This window comes from Colletotrichum acutatum (assembly GCF_030867785.1).
Source record: "Colletotrichum acutatum strain CBS 112980 chromosome Unknown BDZ83scaffold_82, whole genome shotgun sequence".
NCBI lineage: Eukaryota > Fungi > Ascomycota > Sordariomycetes > Glomerellales > Glomerellaceae > Colletotrichum > Colletotrichum acutatum.
In genome coordinates this window covers 78,862-96,393 of record NW_026849076.1, presented here as the reverse complement: position 1 = coordinate 96,393, position 17,532 = coordinate 78,862, and the positions used below count along the sequence as shown (strand labels likewise).

At 53.4% G+C, this 17,532-nt stretch overlaps 3 protein-coding genes across 3 annotated transcripts; 2 read left to right on the top strand and 1 right to left on the bottom strand.

Annotated features, from left to right (window-relative positions):
- Nucleotides 1-834: 834 nt before the first annotated feature.
- BDZ83DRAFT_629636 (WD domain-containing protein) lies at nucleotides 835-2,688 on the bottom strand. The gene is made up of 3 exons (XM_060508772.1): nucleotides 2,286-2,688; nucleotides 968-2,212; nucleotides 835-856 (listed from the first exon to the last, which is right to left on the bottom strand). Exons 1-2 carry the CDS (start codon nucleotides 2,501-2,503, stop codon nucleotides 994-996), a joined length of 1,437 nt encoding a protein of 478 aa, XP_060362320.1. The 5' UTR covers nucleotides 2,504-2,688; the 3' UTR covers nucleotides 835-856; nucleotides 968-993.
- A 568-nt stretch (nucleotides 2,689-3,256) lies between these two features.
- On the top strand, nucleotides 3,257-4,069 carry BDZ83DRAFT_583363 (uncharacterized protein; the record flags this gene model as incomplete). Its single annotated transcript, XM_060505649.1, has 2 exons — nucleotides 3,257-3,392; nucleotides 3,450-4,069. 2 exons carry the CDS (start codon nucleotides 3,257-3,259, stop codon nucleotides 4,067-4,069), a joined length of 756 nt encoding a protein of 251 aa, XP_060362319.1.
- A 4,138-nt stretch (nucleotides 4,070-8,207) lies between these two features.
- On the top strand, nucleotides 8,208-10,812 carry BDZ83DRAFT_654076 (uncharacterized protein; the record flags this gene model as incomplete). The annotated part of the gene is made up of 3 exons (XM_060510690.1): nucleotides 8,208-8,397; nucleotides 8,551-8,697; nucleotides 10,505-10,812. 3 exons carry the CDS (start codon nucleotides 8,208-8,210, stop codon nucleotides 10,810-10,812), a joined length of 645 nt encoding a protein of 214 aa, XP_060362318.1.
- Between the last annotated feature and the right edge of the window lie 6,720 nt (nucleotides 10,813-17,532).

Genomic DNA, 17,532 nt, shown 5'->3' with positions numbered 1-17,532 from the left:
AAGAGCTTAATTGCACGGTCCTACGAATCTGGTTGTGCGAGTGAGAGGCCTTCCCCCTCCACGGCGAGTAAGATGCGTTCTAAGAACCATGATGCTGGGACGGCGCGGGAGCTAATGCAGGAGGTCGAAAAAGGAGTGACGGGGAAGCTTTCCGGTGTGGTCCGGGCTGGCCGGGGGTAGGTTAGGTCGGGAGCCCCTAGTGCCGGGCGAATGACGGAGGAGAAGAGGGTGACGAAAGGGCGAAATAGACCTGTTCCAGCCCTGTACGGATACTTGTAATGTGAGGTAGCTGGAGCGATGTAACAGCACTACACAAAGTGTTCATATGGTTTATTGGATTGATTGAGGGGTGCGCGGTGCTATTGATGCATGAACATCTGGGCGGTGATGATCCGAGTGATCCCCACAGGGCGACTGTGTAGCAAGAAGACGATGGTAACCGCGACAGGCACGAAGTGCCGATGATACTGATGTCGGCAGCTCGAGGGTGCAACTAGGCCCGCTACTTTCGACTATCGGGTTGTCCTCAACACAAGGCCGCGACGAGTTTTGCGTCAAGCATGATTGCCAAGTAGTCTACCACGAAGCTGAACAGCAGCGCTAAAGAATGTAACATCCTCACTGCTGAGAGAGAGACAAGTCCTTTGCGGAGGTCGCCTTCGGCTTTGACAAGTCGTCAGCGCACCCCCCTTTCTCGCATGTCAAAGTCCGAGTTGACACGCGAGGGAGAGCTTGTGAGCTACGAATCGCGGCTACGTGATGACGAGTTTCAGCCTCCCAGTAAGCCACCCAGTGAGCCTCCCAGTAGAGGCCGGATGTGGATGCCGATGCGCCCGGACTCGTTCAGGAATACAAGCTACATAGCCTTCATTAGACACCTCGACGTAAGTGCCATCGGCGATATCGAATACGAGACTCTGGAGTCCATTTTCCTGTCCAAAATTGGGATTGAATGGGGTGGACGAACCAACGAGGCGTCAAAGTCAGACGGCGTCAACTAAACGTAATCTGCTTACCCATGAGACTCCTAAAGGCGTCATCTAGTGCCTTGCGCTTGCGGCTTCTTTCCTCCTCATTGGCGTCCTGGGGATCCGGGGTATCATCATCGTCTTCGGGTCCAGGCAGCCGGGGCATCCAGGCACGTATTTGACCGTCCAGGTGAGCCGTGTAGACGGCACCAAAACAGCTCCCGCCTCCCATCATAGGTCCCTTTTGCAAACCGGAACCACCACTACCACGCCACGCCATACTCATTGTGCGATTCTTGACATTTAAGCCATTGTTCTGATATACGGCCGCTGCATGAGGTCCAGGAACTCGTAGACGTGATACCAAGGTGCCCTCATGTAGGTCCATGACCAGGATCTCTTGCTCGTTTGGGTAAAAGAGAAGATCCCGGCGTGATGGGGTCAATCGAGCGGGCGTCACAAACATGTTGACGGTCTTTGGCTGTTGATTCTGTATCAAAGATCCAAAACTAGCTAGCGTATTCGCGCCAGTAGCTGCATCCCATACACGGATTCGACAATCCAAGCCGGCTGAGACGATGTACTTGCCATCGTCGGTCCAGGTCAAGCCGTTGACACCCTCATTGTGAGCTCGAGCTGAGTTGCGGAAATGAGGCATGCGTTTCCAATCAAGGTCAGAGGCCATGGCGTGGTCGAAGCGGTGTAAGATACCAAGGCTATCCTCCTGATCGAGCTGGCCGATTAAGCCAGAGGCGCGACGTATGTCCCAGATGCGGACTTTCCCGTCGACATGCCCGGTTGCAAGAGCGTGCTCCTGACGAGGACTCCAAGCTGCCGATAAAACAGCGCCCCCGTGTGCTACTAGCGAGCGAATCGACGTTCCTGACCTGAGGTCGATCAAGCGAACAGATGAGTGCTGGGTTGCGCAGGCAACCAAGAGATGGTTGGCGATGGGGCTGGTGGCATGGGTGTAGATATTGGCATTGAGGTCGAAATTGGCGGACACAGTCATGCGTTGAGTGGACCATAGCTTGAGCGAGCGGTCAAAGGAACTGGAGAGAAAGGCCTCGTTGTCGAAAGGGTAGAAATCAAGATGAGTAATGCCGTGCTTGTGGGTGTTTGTCTCATCTCCAATAGACCGGGCAACGTTGGCAATGGGTTGAAAAATGTGAGATTTGTGAGGGTTGCCCTCTTGATCAAGGTCCCAGAGCTTCACAGATCCGTCTGCGCCGCCAGAAAGAAGTCTGCCATCAAGTATCTGGTGTTAGATAACACAGAGCGGCAGAGAATAGAAGTGTAGAGAGATAAGATACGTACAAACGGCCATCGAACTTGTCCAAAGCTAGTGCGTTGACACCAATGCGGTGAGCCCAAAGATTCACATGTCGGCCCTCTTCTTCGGGTTCGGCTCCTTCTCCATCAAACCGGTGTTGTGGAGCGGCAGCAAAGGATCGGACAAGCCCCGAGGCAGTCGCTTGCGCAAAGCCATCCGAGCTCAGCTCACCGGTTGAGCGTGCAAACAAACGGGACTGCATTCATCTGGGACTGGGCCTTGAAGTGACAAGATGACCCGGAGTGAGAGGTCGCTTTCGTTTTGAAGAACTTCAGGTGAGCTTGACGTAAGGTGTGTGGTTGAAGTTCAAAATGGGATGTTGATGAGGCTGAGACTGAGGCTAAGGCTGAGGTACCGAGGGAACGTACCTGGTAAGACTGGTCGATGGGAAGATGAGGTTGCCAGAGGCAGTCGTGATGATGTCAGCAATGGACTCTTTCCAGCGTGACTACCCCCTGTGGCTGCCCAGTGGCTGCCCTACGGATGGTTGCCTTTCCAGGTGCAGTTGCTTAAGGTAAGGTACCTGGAAGAGAGGAAGGAACTGGATATAGGACCTTTCATTGGTCAGACTGTACTGTGACCCCACCCTTCAGAACCTTCCATCCTCTCAGACTCTGGGCAAGAACGGCAAGGTTGGGCAGAACATTCTTGCCCAACCTGAGAAATTGAATTTTGAAGGGCAAAGACTCAAATCTGCCTCGCGTCTTTCAAACAGCGCCCTTCCCAACGTCTTCACAATCTCATCGAGATATGTGCCATTGACGGCTTTGACGACGACCCAATATTCGCCCTCTTCTTGACCAGTTGCAGAGAACCAGATTTACTGTATTGAGAGCCAACGACTATAGGTGCCATCAGCATACATCGACCAAGACAGTAACCGGTGCTTCCACGACGACGACAATCTCCCAGGACCTACCCTACCTATAGGCCAACAACTAGACACCTTGTCATTATGGAAGAACAACTGGCTGATCAACGTTCAGACGTCTACGACCAGTCTGATGCACACGACCCCGAGCTAGTTCAACGTCCATCAGAAGAAGCCAAGCGGTCGCAAAGACATGCCAGCGTCTACGATGCCGTTGCAGGTAAGCATGACCCAAGTCCAGGCTTCTCTATCTGAATTAGTACCAACACACTGTCAGGAAGAATCATATTTGACACCGCACTGAATGCCGCTGTTCAGAATGAGAAGACGCCTCACGCCAACCTCAAACCGCCCAAGCTGACTAGACATCCCATCAACGCTTCCGCGTTAGCCCCGGAGGAGGTTCTCTTCCGCCGCAAGTCAGCACCCGAGCGCTTTGCCGAGTTCGATGTCTACATGGCACATGATCGGAACCTCGCAGACGGTGGCCGCACATCCCTGCCAGACTCTGATCTTCTCAAATCCGTACACTCCTATGCGAGCTACTTTTATTCTGCCCTTGGCGGCCCAAAGCGCAATCTCTCGTACCAGGTCGGCGCTCGCAATATTGACGAGAGAAGTATGGATGAGACGGCCTTAATCGCCTTGGGCATTCTGCTCGAAGAGGCTGGCAGAGACGTCTTAGGAAGCAAAGGAGACATGGTCTTCACCGAAGGCCTCCAACTACCCGAGGACAGCAACCCGACGTATCAAGAACCACACGTCGCGATCAGCACGCCAACTCATCCTGTGCTTGGACACGTGAGCCGGGAGACAGCCCCTGTCGGTTTTGCTGACGTTGGTTCCTGGAAAAGGGCCACCAAACGACAAAAACTGAGCGATCCCAATAATGCCTAGAGCCTCTCTGGATCTTTCACTTTCCGAGATGCTGGTTCCAACATTCCCGCCAAACCCTTGTCACCGCTCGACTTACTGGCACTTTTGCACTTGGCGACCGTTGCCAGCAACCCGGAAAAGTATGGATCCTCATTTAGCGATCGGGTGAGCAATCGAGACACGGCAACTCGGCATTTAGTATTACTTGCGTGCACGGGGACAGCTGTCGACTTACACAGCCTTGTCCATTGTTTGCTCTCGAAAGAAAGAGTAGCAAACATATCGGTCACAAGATCCACAGCATGATCATTTAGGCGTGGTCAGCGACGGCATATCCCAACGATGGCCGGGTTCAGAAGGCCTTTCCATACTGAAGGACACATCAAACAAACGGCCGCCAGACACCCGGTCACTGCCAAGAATCGCCATTCAAGCTCAAAGCAACCTCGATTCCGTACATGAAGCGCTTGGAACAATCGGCTTATTGACATACTAATCCTGACTTCGCAGACGCTCTACGCCCGACAACGCTACATGTTTTCTCCTTTTGTTTGTCCAAGAGACATAGCAAGCTTATCTTGCCCACCACGGGTGAGCATTCCGCTGTATCTATATACTTCTCGAGGCTCCCCGTTTCTCTTTTCCGCGACTTTGTATGGAGGAATCACATCGTGGCCAAGTCCGATGAAGTTTGTTGGAACACATGTTTCGCTTAGCAAGATACCCACCAAGACTCGGGGCGGAAACTAATAGTTGTTTGCGATAGACTCTCTGCGCCTGCCATACCCACCAGTTTGTGCGCCAGCCGTCTGCTGTCGACCGCTTTTGTGCGACATCATCTATGCTCGAGTGAAGTTCGACGAATCGAATCAGCTTGCGACGTCAGGTGCCATGTAGTCTATTTCTGGGAGCAGACGGATTTTTTTTCTCCATGCTCTGAAGCGCAGCAGGTACAAGGGGAGCAGCCCAGAGCCATCCACACATAGGTTGACTTATGTCGACATGGAAAGAGATGAATGCGAGGTCGGGATGAAAGTCCAATTCCAGACCTTGGAAGTATACCAAGTCAGAGCAGGCGATGGAAATTATGACGTCGAAACCGATTTCCTCCTCCACCGTTGGCGACCTTTCACCACAGACCGCAGACCGCAGACCGCAGAGCTCATGCCCGTAACCAATTGTCATGAAGATTGAAATCCGCTATACGTCAGGCCTGGGAGAAAAGAAATCTAGATGTCGCACAACCCTGCCGCTGATGATAACCTCTTAACTTTGCAGGTAGGGCATATTCATCCGCCTAAGGATCTTACCCCTGGGAGCCGTTGGCACTCAACCGAAAATTTTATAACACAACGGATCGTAAATCGTACGTTCTCAATATCAAGCCAGAGACTCCATTTCGGTGATATGGCCGACTCCCCGACTCTACTGGGGTACACCTACATACTGTTGGCTTCCAGGATAGCTCTCAATGCATCGCCAGCCGTTGGCTCACTGGAAGATGACGATGTATCGAAGTATGAGGATAGCGAGTGCCGCAAAGTGCCGTCCAAAGCAAGCTCACTCATCATGGAGGCATATTTTGCGGCATGAACAGAACACCGCATGAGTCTCAAAAACGTAGCTTACTAAGCATTACTGTTTGACCGCTTTCTCACATTCTGCGTACAGTTGGTGCCTCACTCTCACTTGGTGTCGCATCCGAATTACCGGACCGGAATGGAGGTGGGTACGGATCTGGGTGTCCGGTTGCCGGTGTGGGGCTCTCATCCGGCAGGTCTCCCGATCACCTCACCCGCTCCGGGAGAGCTTCAGTGAAGGGTTCAGACTCTATTTTCGCGACTGATATCGGAATGTCGCGATCGTCTCATCACGCATGTCCGATGGGTCACCAAGTTCGATTCTATTGCTGGACATACTCGTGCAAGACCGCACCCATTTCAGTGTCACACATTGTCGTATTCGCCAATCTTGAGCAACCTACCTACAATGCCCTAGGACACGCATCAGAAGCAATCTTGAGAGCTGATGAGGGCAAACCCCCCAGGACCCCCGACACACAAATGAAAGGCTACCTCCATCCAGCTTGGCATATCTCGACCAGGGCTTTGGTTGAAATCGGAAATCGGAGATCGGCTTGACTCCCTTGCAAGACAAGAAAAGTCAGTTCCGTGAGCTCTGAGCCTCTGGCAATCTGAACGATATACGTAGTAGAATCGTGCTCTTGCGGTCCACCCACCTCAGATGTTAGCACTGAACATGGCCTGCGCTGCAACGTAACAGGACCCCTTTTCGGCGCCCGCTGTGTGTAAACTGGAACACGAAAAATTTGCCTCTGGCGGCGACACTAGACCGGCGGAGATTTTTAGGGTACACTATCAGAACAAGGCATTGTGCCGTCCGCAATAGAGATGGAAGTCGGAAACGCCGTTCATGGTTGTGGTTGGGCATCGAGATCAACATTCGTCGACCTTGCGACGAAAGTCTGTTCAGCCATGTGCAACCCGCTTTGACCGCTTGACAGTCCTCGCACCGCAGAACCCCTAGGCTGCTTGATGACATTTCCCACCTAGATTTGCAACATTCAGGCATCAGGCTCAACTTGAAGTTTGATCCATCCCTGAGGGCCACGCGATCCGCAAGGGGGCGTATCACAGTTTCGGTGTCGCTCTCGTCATGTGACTGTTGATGCAACGGTACACCGGTGTCCCAGTTGGCAGCACATCGCTTGTGCCAACAACTTCTTCGACCTGCATACGGTCACCGCGTGCAATGGCTGTATTAGGCAAAAGTATTCCTTAGTTAAGGATTGCCAAAGACCACGAAGGAATTTCAAGACGGATCGCGCAAGCTCGAGAGATCTTCGGTTATGATGATCATGATCCGGAGGCAACGCGATCAGATATGGTCGTATTATCCACTATCAAGTGTACCGCACCGCTCAGTGCCATCCGCCGCTGGCAGCATTGGCGCCACTGTACTTCGAAGGCTCGAAACACTGCAAAAGGGGCCAAGATTTCGTTGAAGAATGTCACGGCGGATCGTTCGCAAAAATGGATGTGCTTTGTTACAGCCAGAAGAGTATCGATCCCGGTCTAGTGCCGGGATCTCATTTCCAACTTGTCATTGACTGATTTCCCCGGCCGTTAGACTTCGTGGCCACCTGATATACGCACGGAGAATGGGGACGACGTCTGTCAGAACGGCATCTACCGACGAGCTGAAGAAAAAGGAAGCAAAGGAAGAAGCGGAGCACGCCAAAAACTAATAGCTGTCTGGACCAGCGACCACCGTACTGCAATATGTCCTTGCTCACCGATAGCCCATCGATGGATCCGACGTGCCAACCTCATGTCCAGGATCTCGGCGTGGCTGGATGGAGTAATCCCCTTCATTATGACGGTGGCTTAGTTTCAGCTTCTGGCTAAGCGACCGCTTGATCTTAGTCTCGGGGGAGGGAACGGCGGTTCAACCTTCTCGAGCTCTTGGCCCCGGGTCTAAATTGGAAATCGTCTCCAGCAACGAAACGCCAGAAGCATTGTTCGACGGGCAACTAATTCGGCCCGGACGCTATGGAAGCTGAACGTACCGAATACACGGCAGTGTGTACTCACACAAGTCATGGTTGTTCCCGACAACTGCCTAGAACGTCTTAGGTGACCTAGACGGCGAAGTTCTAGCAACAAAGCACCTCAGCCACGTGGCTTCCAGCTGCTGCGACTTTCTTGACCGACATACGTGTCAGCCGCCTGCGGTAGGAGGCACGTTTATTACAGGCGCTTGTTTGGAGCAAAGAAGACTGGTTCAGCAAGCAATGCGGCTGCTATTCTAAAACACAGCACGCTCCGCTCCCGTTGTGGTGCTTGCCTTCCCGCCTGTGGCGCTGTCTCCGAAAATTTGAATGCCATGCGAGGGCCCCCAACGCAGCTCGGGATGATCGACGCAATGCCGGCCGAAAAGAATTGCTACAACTCAAGTCACAAAGCCTTTTCCAACGACCATGTCTAAACTCTTTTGACTGGCCAACTTGCACACACCTGCCTCGCAAGGAAACTACCGGAGGCGCCTGCTAGTTCGACCGGTCAAGACGAACAGTGTTAATCCTTGGTCTCGGTGTGACAGTACGAATAATGGCCTGATTAAAGTGCGTGATCGGAAAATGGACCAAGCTCGGGCCACGGTCGAATATCTTCCACCCCCAACCGAGGTGTTCCGAATTCTTCAAGAGTCAGGCGATCGCATTCCGATTTTCAGATCCGAAGGTGTCATTGCTTGTGGACAGCCTCGTGCATCAGCCCGTAAGAACACAACAGTCCAAGACCTTGAGGGGTTGCTCTCGAAGTTTGAAGGTATCTTGACACAAGGTTCGGAGAACAGGTCCTGTGCGCTGCAGACCGAAAGATCCTGAGAAATGACGAAGGCGAGGGGCACCCAGCGGGTCTGCGGTGTTACTCTAATCCTACGGATTGGCTTTCAACCCTCACCTATCCGTACATGTAAAGGATGTAAATCCTCGCCTCTCAGCCGCAGCTGTGTATACGCATACCGTCGCTTCAGAGTAACTACGAATAAGCTATCGGGTATTGCAGGGAACATGGTCGATTATATCCCTTACGAGCAAGCGCTCTGCGGCTCAGGCAATCTCTCGGGTAGTTTTCGGGCTGAAAGAAAACCTTCTGCGGCAATACATGCTGGCCTCAAAATGGGATTACCAGAAACCAAACAGTCCATATGTCTGGCGCTCCTATGATAACAGTGCAACATATCTAGGCCAGGTGTGCTTTGTACCTCTGACGGCCATCCCACCCCGCCCATTGCGACCTAAGCCGTAATCGGCACGGTTGTTCTTCTCATCGCCAATGTTTAGATGTCATTTTCGATAGACCGACCGTCAGCACAACGGTAGTATTCTGTGGAACAGTGGAACAAGTTCGTTCTGACGCACCAAGCCGACGCCTGCCGCCGCCCGAAGAGTCAAGGGAATGAGGAGTCAAGGACTCAAAAGACTTGCCGCTTGCGTCTTATCTACAATGCGTTGAATCTTGCGACATGGCCGGCTGGTTCTCTCAGATACCCTTGCGAACCCTGGTAAACCTTCGTCTCCAGTCGGCGGTGCACCAATCTCCGAACCTCCAACACCTCCTCGGGTTGCTCTTTTGGGCCCTTTGGGAAAGCGACCGCGCCAGTCAGAATCGGAGAAGGAGCTCACTCGCAATCACCGATACTGATCCAAGTTGCATGGCTTGCTGCTGAAGGTGATGCCGGCCGGGCATGCACGTCGCCTATGTGTGGCGGCTCCTGCTCAAGTCATCAGCTTTTACGAATATCAACTTCTCCATGGTGATAAGGATAATGGCTGTGCGGACTTCGAAGCAGTCACGGCAGGCTAGTTTCGGGTCAGTCAGGAACAGCGGCAGGCGTCGTGGAGGACAAACTTCGGTCGTCAATGCGACTATTGAAGGCGAACCCTGTCGATCCTCCAACTAGATTTATTCCCCGCATTCCGCATTCCATGGAAGACAGCCACTTCCTTCGTGGACACGCCTTTGAGTTCCTTAACCGCCCAACGGCTGCTTCGCATTTGGTCGGGCAGTTTTGAGACGAGATGAACAGAAGTCTAGCTTCCGTCTTCCCCGGCGTAACACGCCGACCCGCTATCCCTACAAGGACACCTTCGCGGATATGTCTGTCACATACTTCTGGTGGTTGTGTGCGCCTGTCTTGCTGCCTCTGACGACACTGTATCCTTTCTTGCACAATAATAGATGGGAGACATCGACTTCCTGCTCGAAACCTCACGGTGGGCTTGTGCTCGGACGCTTTGCCCAGGACCCTACCTGTCCGGCGTGGTTGATACGCAACTCATAATGCCGCCGCGCCGCCCTTCTGCGCGGCTTCCTGCAGCTAAGCCCACGGACGTTGAGAGCAAGTCGGCAGGCTTATGCTACAGGGAACAGCCTAGCAATGCAACCTTCGAGTTAAAGTCACCCCATTCCCGATACTGCCATGTCCGTTACTTGGTGCAGAGCGGAATAGCTGCTTCGATGGCTGTCATTGTGCAGCGTCTGCCAATAGCGGCTACTTGGTAGGCAACAGGTTGAGCCCGAAGATCAGTCAGTCACTTTGGGACCGAGGAGCTGAAGCCAAACAAAGCAAGTGATATTCTCATCGAGGGTAAGGATTCAACAGGATAACACCTGCGCCCCGGAACCTTACTTGGCGATCATGGCAGCCCAAGAGGAAGGTTGTGATACGGTTACAGATGTAGCCAGCACACCTCGCAACAGTTCACCCACCGTTTTCTGAACGAAACTCCAGGGGCGGGCAGCCGCCTATGCTTGCGGCAGTTGCAATCAGCGCGGAATTGTGCGTAATTCTCTGACGAAATGAGGATTTATGACCTCAAGCTTGCTGACATGGCGGGGGGTTGTGGACTAACAACGTTTTGCTGATTAGACTTGGAACCTAATATGAACCAGCAAATTTGGACGTATGGCCATCGTCGTCAACCACACCGGCCCACTGATGGTCGTCAGAGCCTGCAGATCAAGAACTCTACTCACCACCGCAGGCTACAAAAGGCGGTGACTGATTTGAAAGCAATACTGCTAGGCGACTTTGTCCTCTTGATGGAGTCTCTCGGATACGAGACGAAGCTGGATGTCATCAAACAACGCTGGCGCCTCGTTGGGTGGGTCGTATCGGCTCATATCTTGTGTCACTTGCACGGTCCGATTGAGATACCAATTTCGTCCAGTCATTAATGTCAGCAAACGGTGTTTCTTGGACTTTATGTGAGAAGCCTGGATACTGGAAACCTTAATCGTTGGCGAAGTGATCTCATCTCGAGGGGCCCGGCCGTGAGGTATTCTGCCCAGCGTTGAGCCCGGGGACTTTGAAGAACACAAGTGACCAGGCACTTCCAACGGAGCGAACTCCGACATCATTTTACCAGCTCAACCGCCTTTGCCCTTGTCCGCAAGGGAGGCGCTCGGCACTTTCAATTTTATTGTCCTCGATGAGAGGTCGCAACCGCTGCGGTTCTGGTATATCTGATATTGGCAGCGGCAGAGGAGAAAAGATATGTGCTGCTTATTTTTGGGTGTTGCTGAAGACTTCCAGGGAAAGCCTTGTGAGGACCCTGCAGCACAGCTCGCAGAGAACGAGTACCGCCTGTTACAACTCTTTGCCATGAACATATCGAGGGCATACTTCACTGGCTAGGTACTCGGTTGTGCCCCTTTCGGATGTATCCACAGGCCATGGGGTTGCATTTTATCTTTCAGAGACCATGGTCGACCATGGTCGGGCATTTATTGAGACGGTTCAAGTACGACGGGTGCTTCCATGACTCCCGACAACGAAATGGAGATGCCGACAGCCTGCCCAGGGAACAAGCTTGAATACGGTTCATTGGCGTAACGGCGTTGCAAATTGCCTTGCACTATCCGTACGACAAGTGGCTAGGCATTGGCGGAGATTCATGGATAGAGGTCGGGACTGGCAACAATTGATATGGCTATGACGACTGCTTCAGCAGTGTTTTGCCAGAGCGGCACACCGCTTGCATGCCATCATGTCCCGTGATACCACTGACAACCGCACGCCTCACTTGTCCAGCCTCGCACGCAGAGTTGTCACGACCAAAAGCGCGCTTGTACTAGAGTCGGCAGCATTGCGCTGGTCACGTTGACCATACCCCAAATGTCAGTTGCTGGACGAGGTAGGGATCTTCCACAGGATTTTCCTCGGTACCTTGCGCTCGGGCTGGGCTCGGCAGCCTTTGACCCGTTTTCGAAGCTAAGGAGATTTGGAGGCGTGGCTCTTTTCTCTCCCTTTTCAACCCCCTGCTGGGTGACGAGCTTCTTACTAACAAGCAAGATGCGACAATAAACTTGGAGTAAGTCGGAGGGGGCCGCTCTTTGGCTTGATACTGGAGGGTACTAAGGCATGTACTTGCGGACCATATCCGCCGCATCTTATATTGGCACTCGCATCTGTCGCACGCAGCTATCTCGCGTTGGCCGCCGCAGCCTCAAAAAGCCCCCGATGAGCTGTCAATTATCGATAATCCGAGGCTCGTCGATGGGATTTGCGGCAACCGACATGTTCCTGGGACAAGCATCCAGGGACAAAGTGGCTGTACCTGCAACCGCATGTCCAAGCTCAAGCCTGAAGTGTTGGACATGACGCACTTGAGCACCGACAATGACAGAAGGTCGTTGTCGTACAGTGACGGATTCGCGTTGTGTGATGATGCGCAAAGGTACTCCGTACTCCATCCAGAGTAGTAGGAGAGACAATGCACGGTACCTGGAGAAGAGGGCAACATGGCAGCGTGCCTAGCCCACGTTGCCCTACGAAACCTTGTTACAGACGACACGACAAATAGCCAATGTTTGGTTCTGTCGATATGGACAGACTTTCGTCACACGGCCGATGAGTCCCACGTGCTTTTGAAGCTCGCCGGTGCTGCCGAATCCGAATCCGGGACGGACTTGAGGCGATTATCACTTGCCGAGCACGCAAAATGATTCCTTGGCGCCATTGCCCTCCCGTTTGAACCAGGCTGAGGTTGAAGGGGTCTTAGAAGAGAACAAGTCAACTCGAGATGGAGCAATCGCCATCTTCACAAGTCTTGACAAGCTCTCAGCCAGACAAGCAACGGATCCTACTGCAAGGAGTTACACCACCCACAAGTGACAGCCAACAAACTCCGAGACACTTTGCTCTGTTTTCTGGAAGTTACAGGGCAGCATTCGATGCTCATTGGAAGCCCTCACAAACTACAAAACCGTAGAGGTGGGAAGAGGGCCCACCGCGACTTGAGGTGGGGGAGAAGAAAGAAAATTTCAAACCGTTCTGGGGTCAAACCCCACTAATCAGCTCCACAGCGATGGGTTCGTCTTTGCCGAATCGCAGACGGCTCACGGCGCGTATTCGAAGACTTGAGGCCCCACGGGCTGCTCAAGTTGAAAGTCGGTGCCCTCGAATGGTTCCTCGGGAGTCGAATAGTTCGGAGAGACGATGATCACGTTGCAGAACCGATGAGCATTGATGTGGAACATGAGCTGCCCAACAGTGGCCTACTTTTAGGTATACGTACTGCGTACTGTAATACCAGAAGCCAGCCATGAGTCGCAGACCGATGTATCAAGTACGAGCCGGCTTATTCGAGGTGTGCCACATGTTGCGCCTCAACCGCCAGGGAAAGCGGTATCAAGTACGCGGACCTTCGCCGCGGACTGTCGGCCTGCGATCCCCCCCTCCAAAAGAAAGTGAGGGGTTGATAGTACTTGAAAGCTACCTGGTTCTCTCCCTGCGCCGTCACCGCACCACGAGTACAACTAGTTGTCGCTTGTCGAGGCCACCGCCGCCGCCCAGGCGACTTGGGGTCTTGACCGTCCCGGCCGACAGGAGCGGCCTTTCTTCTGCGCCCCGCAAGGGAAGAACTCCAACAGCTCCATCAACCCCGTCGCGAACGCCGCCGTTGTCCAGGAGAGGCTTGAAGCGTTGCGACAAGGCTTAGGATGTGCAAGACTTAGACCAAGATTCAGCATCAGACTCAAACAGCCTGCTGGTCAGCAGACCAAGAGCAAACATCGCGCCCCTAGTGGCAGAACGAGGTCACCCATGAGGGTTGTGGAAGACATTCTTGGTGCATGTCAATGGACGGAAACACGTATAGATACACGAGCATGTCGACGATCATAGGCTGCGATACCCGTATCCGTACAGCACGCTTTTGAACGTCAACTCTGTTGGCCAACTCTACTCTCGCTAACCTTCGGCTGGCACTTATCACACACACACACACACACACACACACACACACACACACACACTTTCTTCAAAGTTTGGCTTCTCCGTCACCGCTCACATCAGGATAGGGCGGGCAATCCGCAGGCAAGACTGCTTCTGGGAGTCTGTCTCGGGCCCCTCACCTCCATTTCGGCAGCTAACCACGACTGACGGGCAGCATTTATCCTTGCTCCCTTGCTTCCTCTCACGCGGGCGTCAGCGAGCAAATGGACGTTGCCCACCACCCTCAGCTCTGCTGACTTTTTCGCTCGTCAGTGACTTCGGTAGTGGTTAACCTAACCTCTCTCCCCCATCCTCGAGCAAGGATAAAAAAAAGGCATCACAGACCACCACTCGCACCAACAAACAACAAGCAACTCTGGAAAGGCTGCTGTCATCTTTTGCTTTCCACACACCCCCATGTCCCTCGCCCGCCTGCCGAGGACCCCTCACCTTCCCCTCCCATCCCATCTCATCCCACATCTCAAAAAAGCTGCTCAGACCGACATCAAGGCTCAGTCACCCCAGTCGAGCGCGAGCAAGGCAGGTCCCTCGGCGCTCCGAGTCTTTCCAGGCACCCTCCGCGCTTCCCAGTTACCGGTCCCTTGGACCACTGCGTCGGAGCAAGTTTTCTGCTCTAAGACGGTTCACCGTCTCTGTGAATGAATCGTTACTACTGGGCAGCAGTTCGACATACAGTATCCGTATCCCACACCATTAAAAGATGCTTGCCAACAACTAGCCGGCTTGGCTCTGGTTTGACTTTGGCGAGTCGCATACTTTCGTCCGTCCTGCGGCAACATTGCGCGCCCACCACACCATGTTTCCTCTCTTGACATTCGTCAGTCACAGTGACGGAGACCTGCTCCGGTTTTCAGCCCCTCTGTTCCGGCCTTTTCCGCCTTGACTTTGACGTAGTCAGCAACGAACGGGCCTTTTCGTCCATGCATTTGGGTTTTATATCGCCGATGGGGAACGTTATTCGTCAGATTATTAGTCAACACCAGACCTGAGCCGCGAGCGAGCGAGAAATGAAGAGAGAAAATGAGAGAGGTTGAGAGACAGTGAGGAGGGAAGGGAGAGTAAAGACGAGGCTTTTTGCACTCCCCTGGTAATCTTCGCCTCACGCCCGCCACCAAGGAAGGGCCCTGTGTACGACATTGAAGCCGCTAAAATAACGTCGACGCTTGTTTCTCTTCACGACTCACGTCGAATCGCTTGAAGATGGCGAGGTTGGAAGAATTGCCCGCCACGCCCGCCACGCCCGCCACGAACAGCCTCGTCCAATCCAACCGTCGCCCAGTCCAGCGGTCGGCACCCGCGAAAATACCAAAGATAGTATCTTGCCAGCAGCAGCAGCAGCACAGCAAAGTACAGCACAACGCAGCGGTCAAGTGACGAATCGAGGCGGCGCACTGCGAACGGATACTACTTGACTGCTTGGGCGAGTTGGAGCATGGATTGCATGTCGCTGCTCCGCACTCGTTTTGTTTGCCTGCCCGTCCCATCCTGTCCTTTCGCATAGCATCACATCGCACGCCCGCGGGTTTCCAAACCGAAAGAAAACCTAATAATACAGCAGACCCTTCTTTTGCAAGGACCTGCCAACTTCCTATTACACCGCAACCACACGTCAGCTCACCGTCCATTACACCGGCCAGCTGGCCACGCGGGGACCACCAGCGACGTAATGATCAAGACAAGACAAGAGGGGAACCAGAGCCCCAGAAAAAGCGGAACTTGGACATTCCTTTGCACGGCCGACTGGAAAGCAAATTTCCTTCTCGAATCCCGTGACCAATTTTCCCCAGTCGTCTGGCATGGAGTATGATCCAGAATGCGCCGGTCCATGACTATGAGCAAGTATCGGACGGCACACACCGAGAGATTCGGAGAGAATGGCAAGAAAGAAAAGAGAGAAAGAGAGAGACAGCATGAAAATGGTCCCTTCTCTGAGGTTCGGTCATCCATGAGTTTTCGCGCGCCGGGCCCCCTCCCCCCCTTTTCTCCCGACAACATCTCCGTGCGGCGCGTCCCGTCCGGAACTGGCATTGTGCCTTGGAAAGCCGACGAGAACTGCTGCTGCATCGGATCCAAACACGCTTGGGAAGCGGTGTCGGGAATGGGGATGGGAATGGCATTGGGAATGCCCTGAGTCGGTCTGCTAGCCGGGCACTACCCATCCCTGACAGTGGCCAACTTCTTGCTACCGCAGTATCCGTACTACTAGTCTCGACTGCTGCGCAAGCGTAGGCATTCTGTTTGTGTGTGCGCGTGGTTGATGTGGGAGGAGAGAGTTTCTAGCTATGCTTAGCACCGCATATCCGCCGCCCAGGTACGCAGTGCAGTTTCTCAGCAAGCGACCAAACAACCAAGCAAGCCATCGGCAACACAAGAACAGATTCCCAGGCTGTTGGAAGACTTCCTAAGACAAGCATACCTACTGGGGCATACGTGCCTCTTCCCAAACGGTACTCCTCGCGACACAGTACACGAGGAGTACCATACTTCTGTCTGTACATGCGCATGTACATGAGGATTTACCTGTATGTAGGCTGTGGGAGGAAGCAGATCAAGTCGGGCCAGCAACAGCTTCACACGCAAGACACGCGCTCCAACCCCCCGTCAGGAATGCACGCACGCACGCACTTCCACCCTCTCACGTCCATTTCCAGGGCGGCGCGCGTGGGAGAAACGGCGGAGGCTGTCGATGGAGGATGTTAACGACACGCCCCTAACCCTGGTCGTTCATTTTTCCCACACAGCGCAAAGCAAAGCTCCAAGAAGACGACGACGAGGACGAAGACGACGACGTGCTGCGGAGTAATCGGTACCTAGACGGTAGAGGGGAAAGTGCTATAGGACGCCCACACCCACACCCCCCTCGTTCGCTCACGAAGATCCCTCGTCCTAGCTCGACTCCCCCAGTCCCAGACTTGTCCAGATAGTGTGATGTCGCCGCGCTGCTGCTGCGTTTTTTTTATTTTTCTTTTATTCTTCCCCCTTCTCATCCATCCTAATCCACCCTTGCTACCTTTTTCATAGACCCCCCTGGCCCTGCTAGCTTTCTGAGACTTTTTGACTTGGCAGGGTCGATTGGATTTCCCAGGTGGTCCCCTCTGCGTGACTCTCTCTCTTTTCTTTGGAGGAAGAGTCCAAGACTGATGGACTTGTCGCGAAAGTAATTCCCTGCCTTGTCTCTACCAGTCACTCTCACCCCTGTCTCTACCACATCCCACACACATCCAGGAGCTTGAGATACTTGCAGATACCACATCGCGTACCCCTCGGCCAAGCTCCAGAGCTCCAAGAAGCATACTGTGTAGAGGGCCGAAGAGGAGGATAGGTACGGATAGTCAACAAGAGTCAGACTAGGCCATCAGAAAGCAGACCGCCTTGGAACGGGTGGTGCCCGTTTTCTGCCTTTGCCTCCAACTTTTTCTCTCGCACCCTACATCCGAGTTCTACACACCCAACCCGCCATCGTACTTTAGAGTAAGGATACTCCGTCGAGCAAGCGTACCGAGTACCTCGTGCCGACACCTCCACTTCGTGCGTGTACCTTGTAGCCGTGGCGCTCGTCTACTCTCTGCGCGGGAGCAAGGTATTTGGCGACCGGGACCATCATCATCCATCAGTCTCGCCGCTGCTTGAGAATTTGACGTTTTTCTCGACCTTCTTTT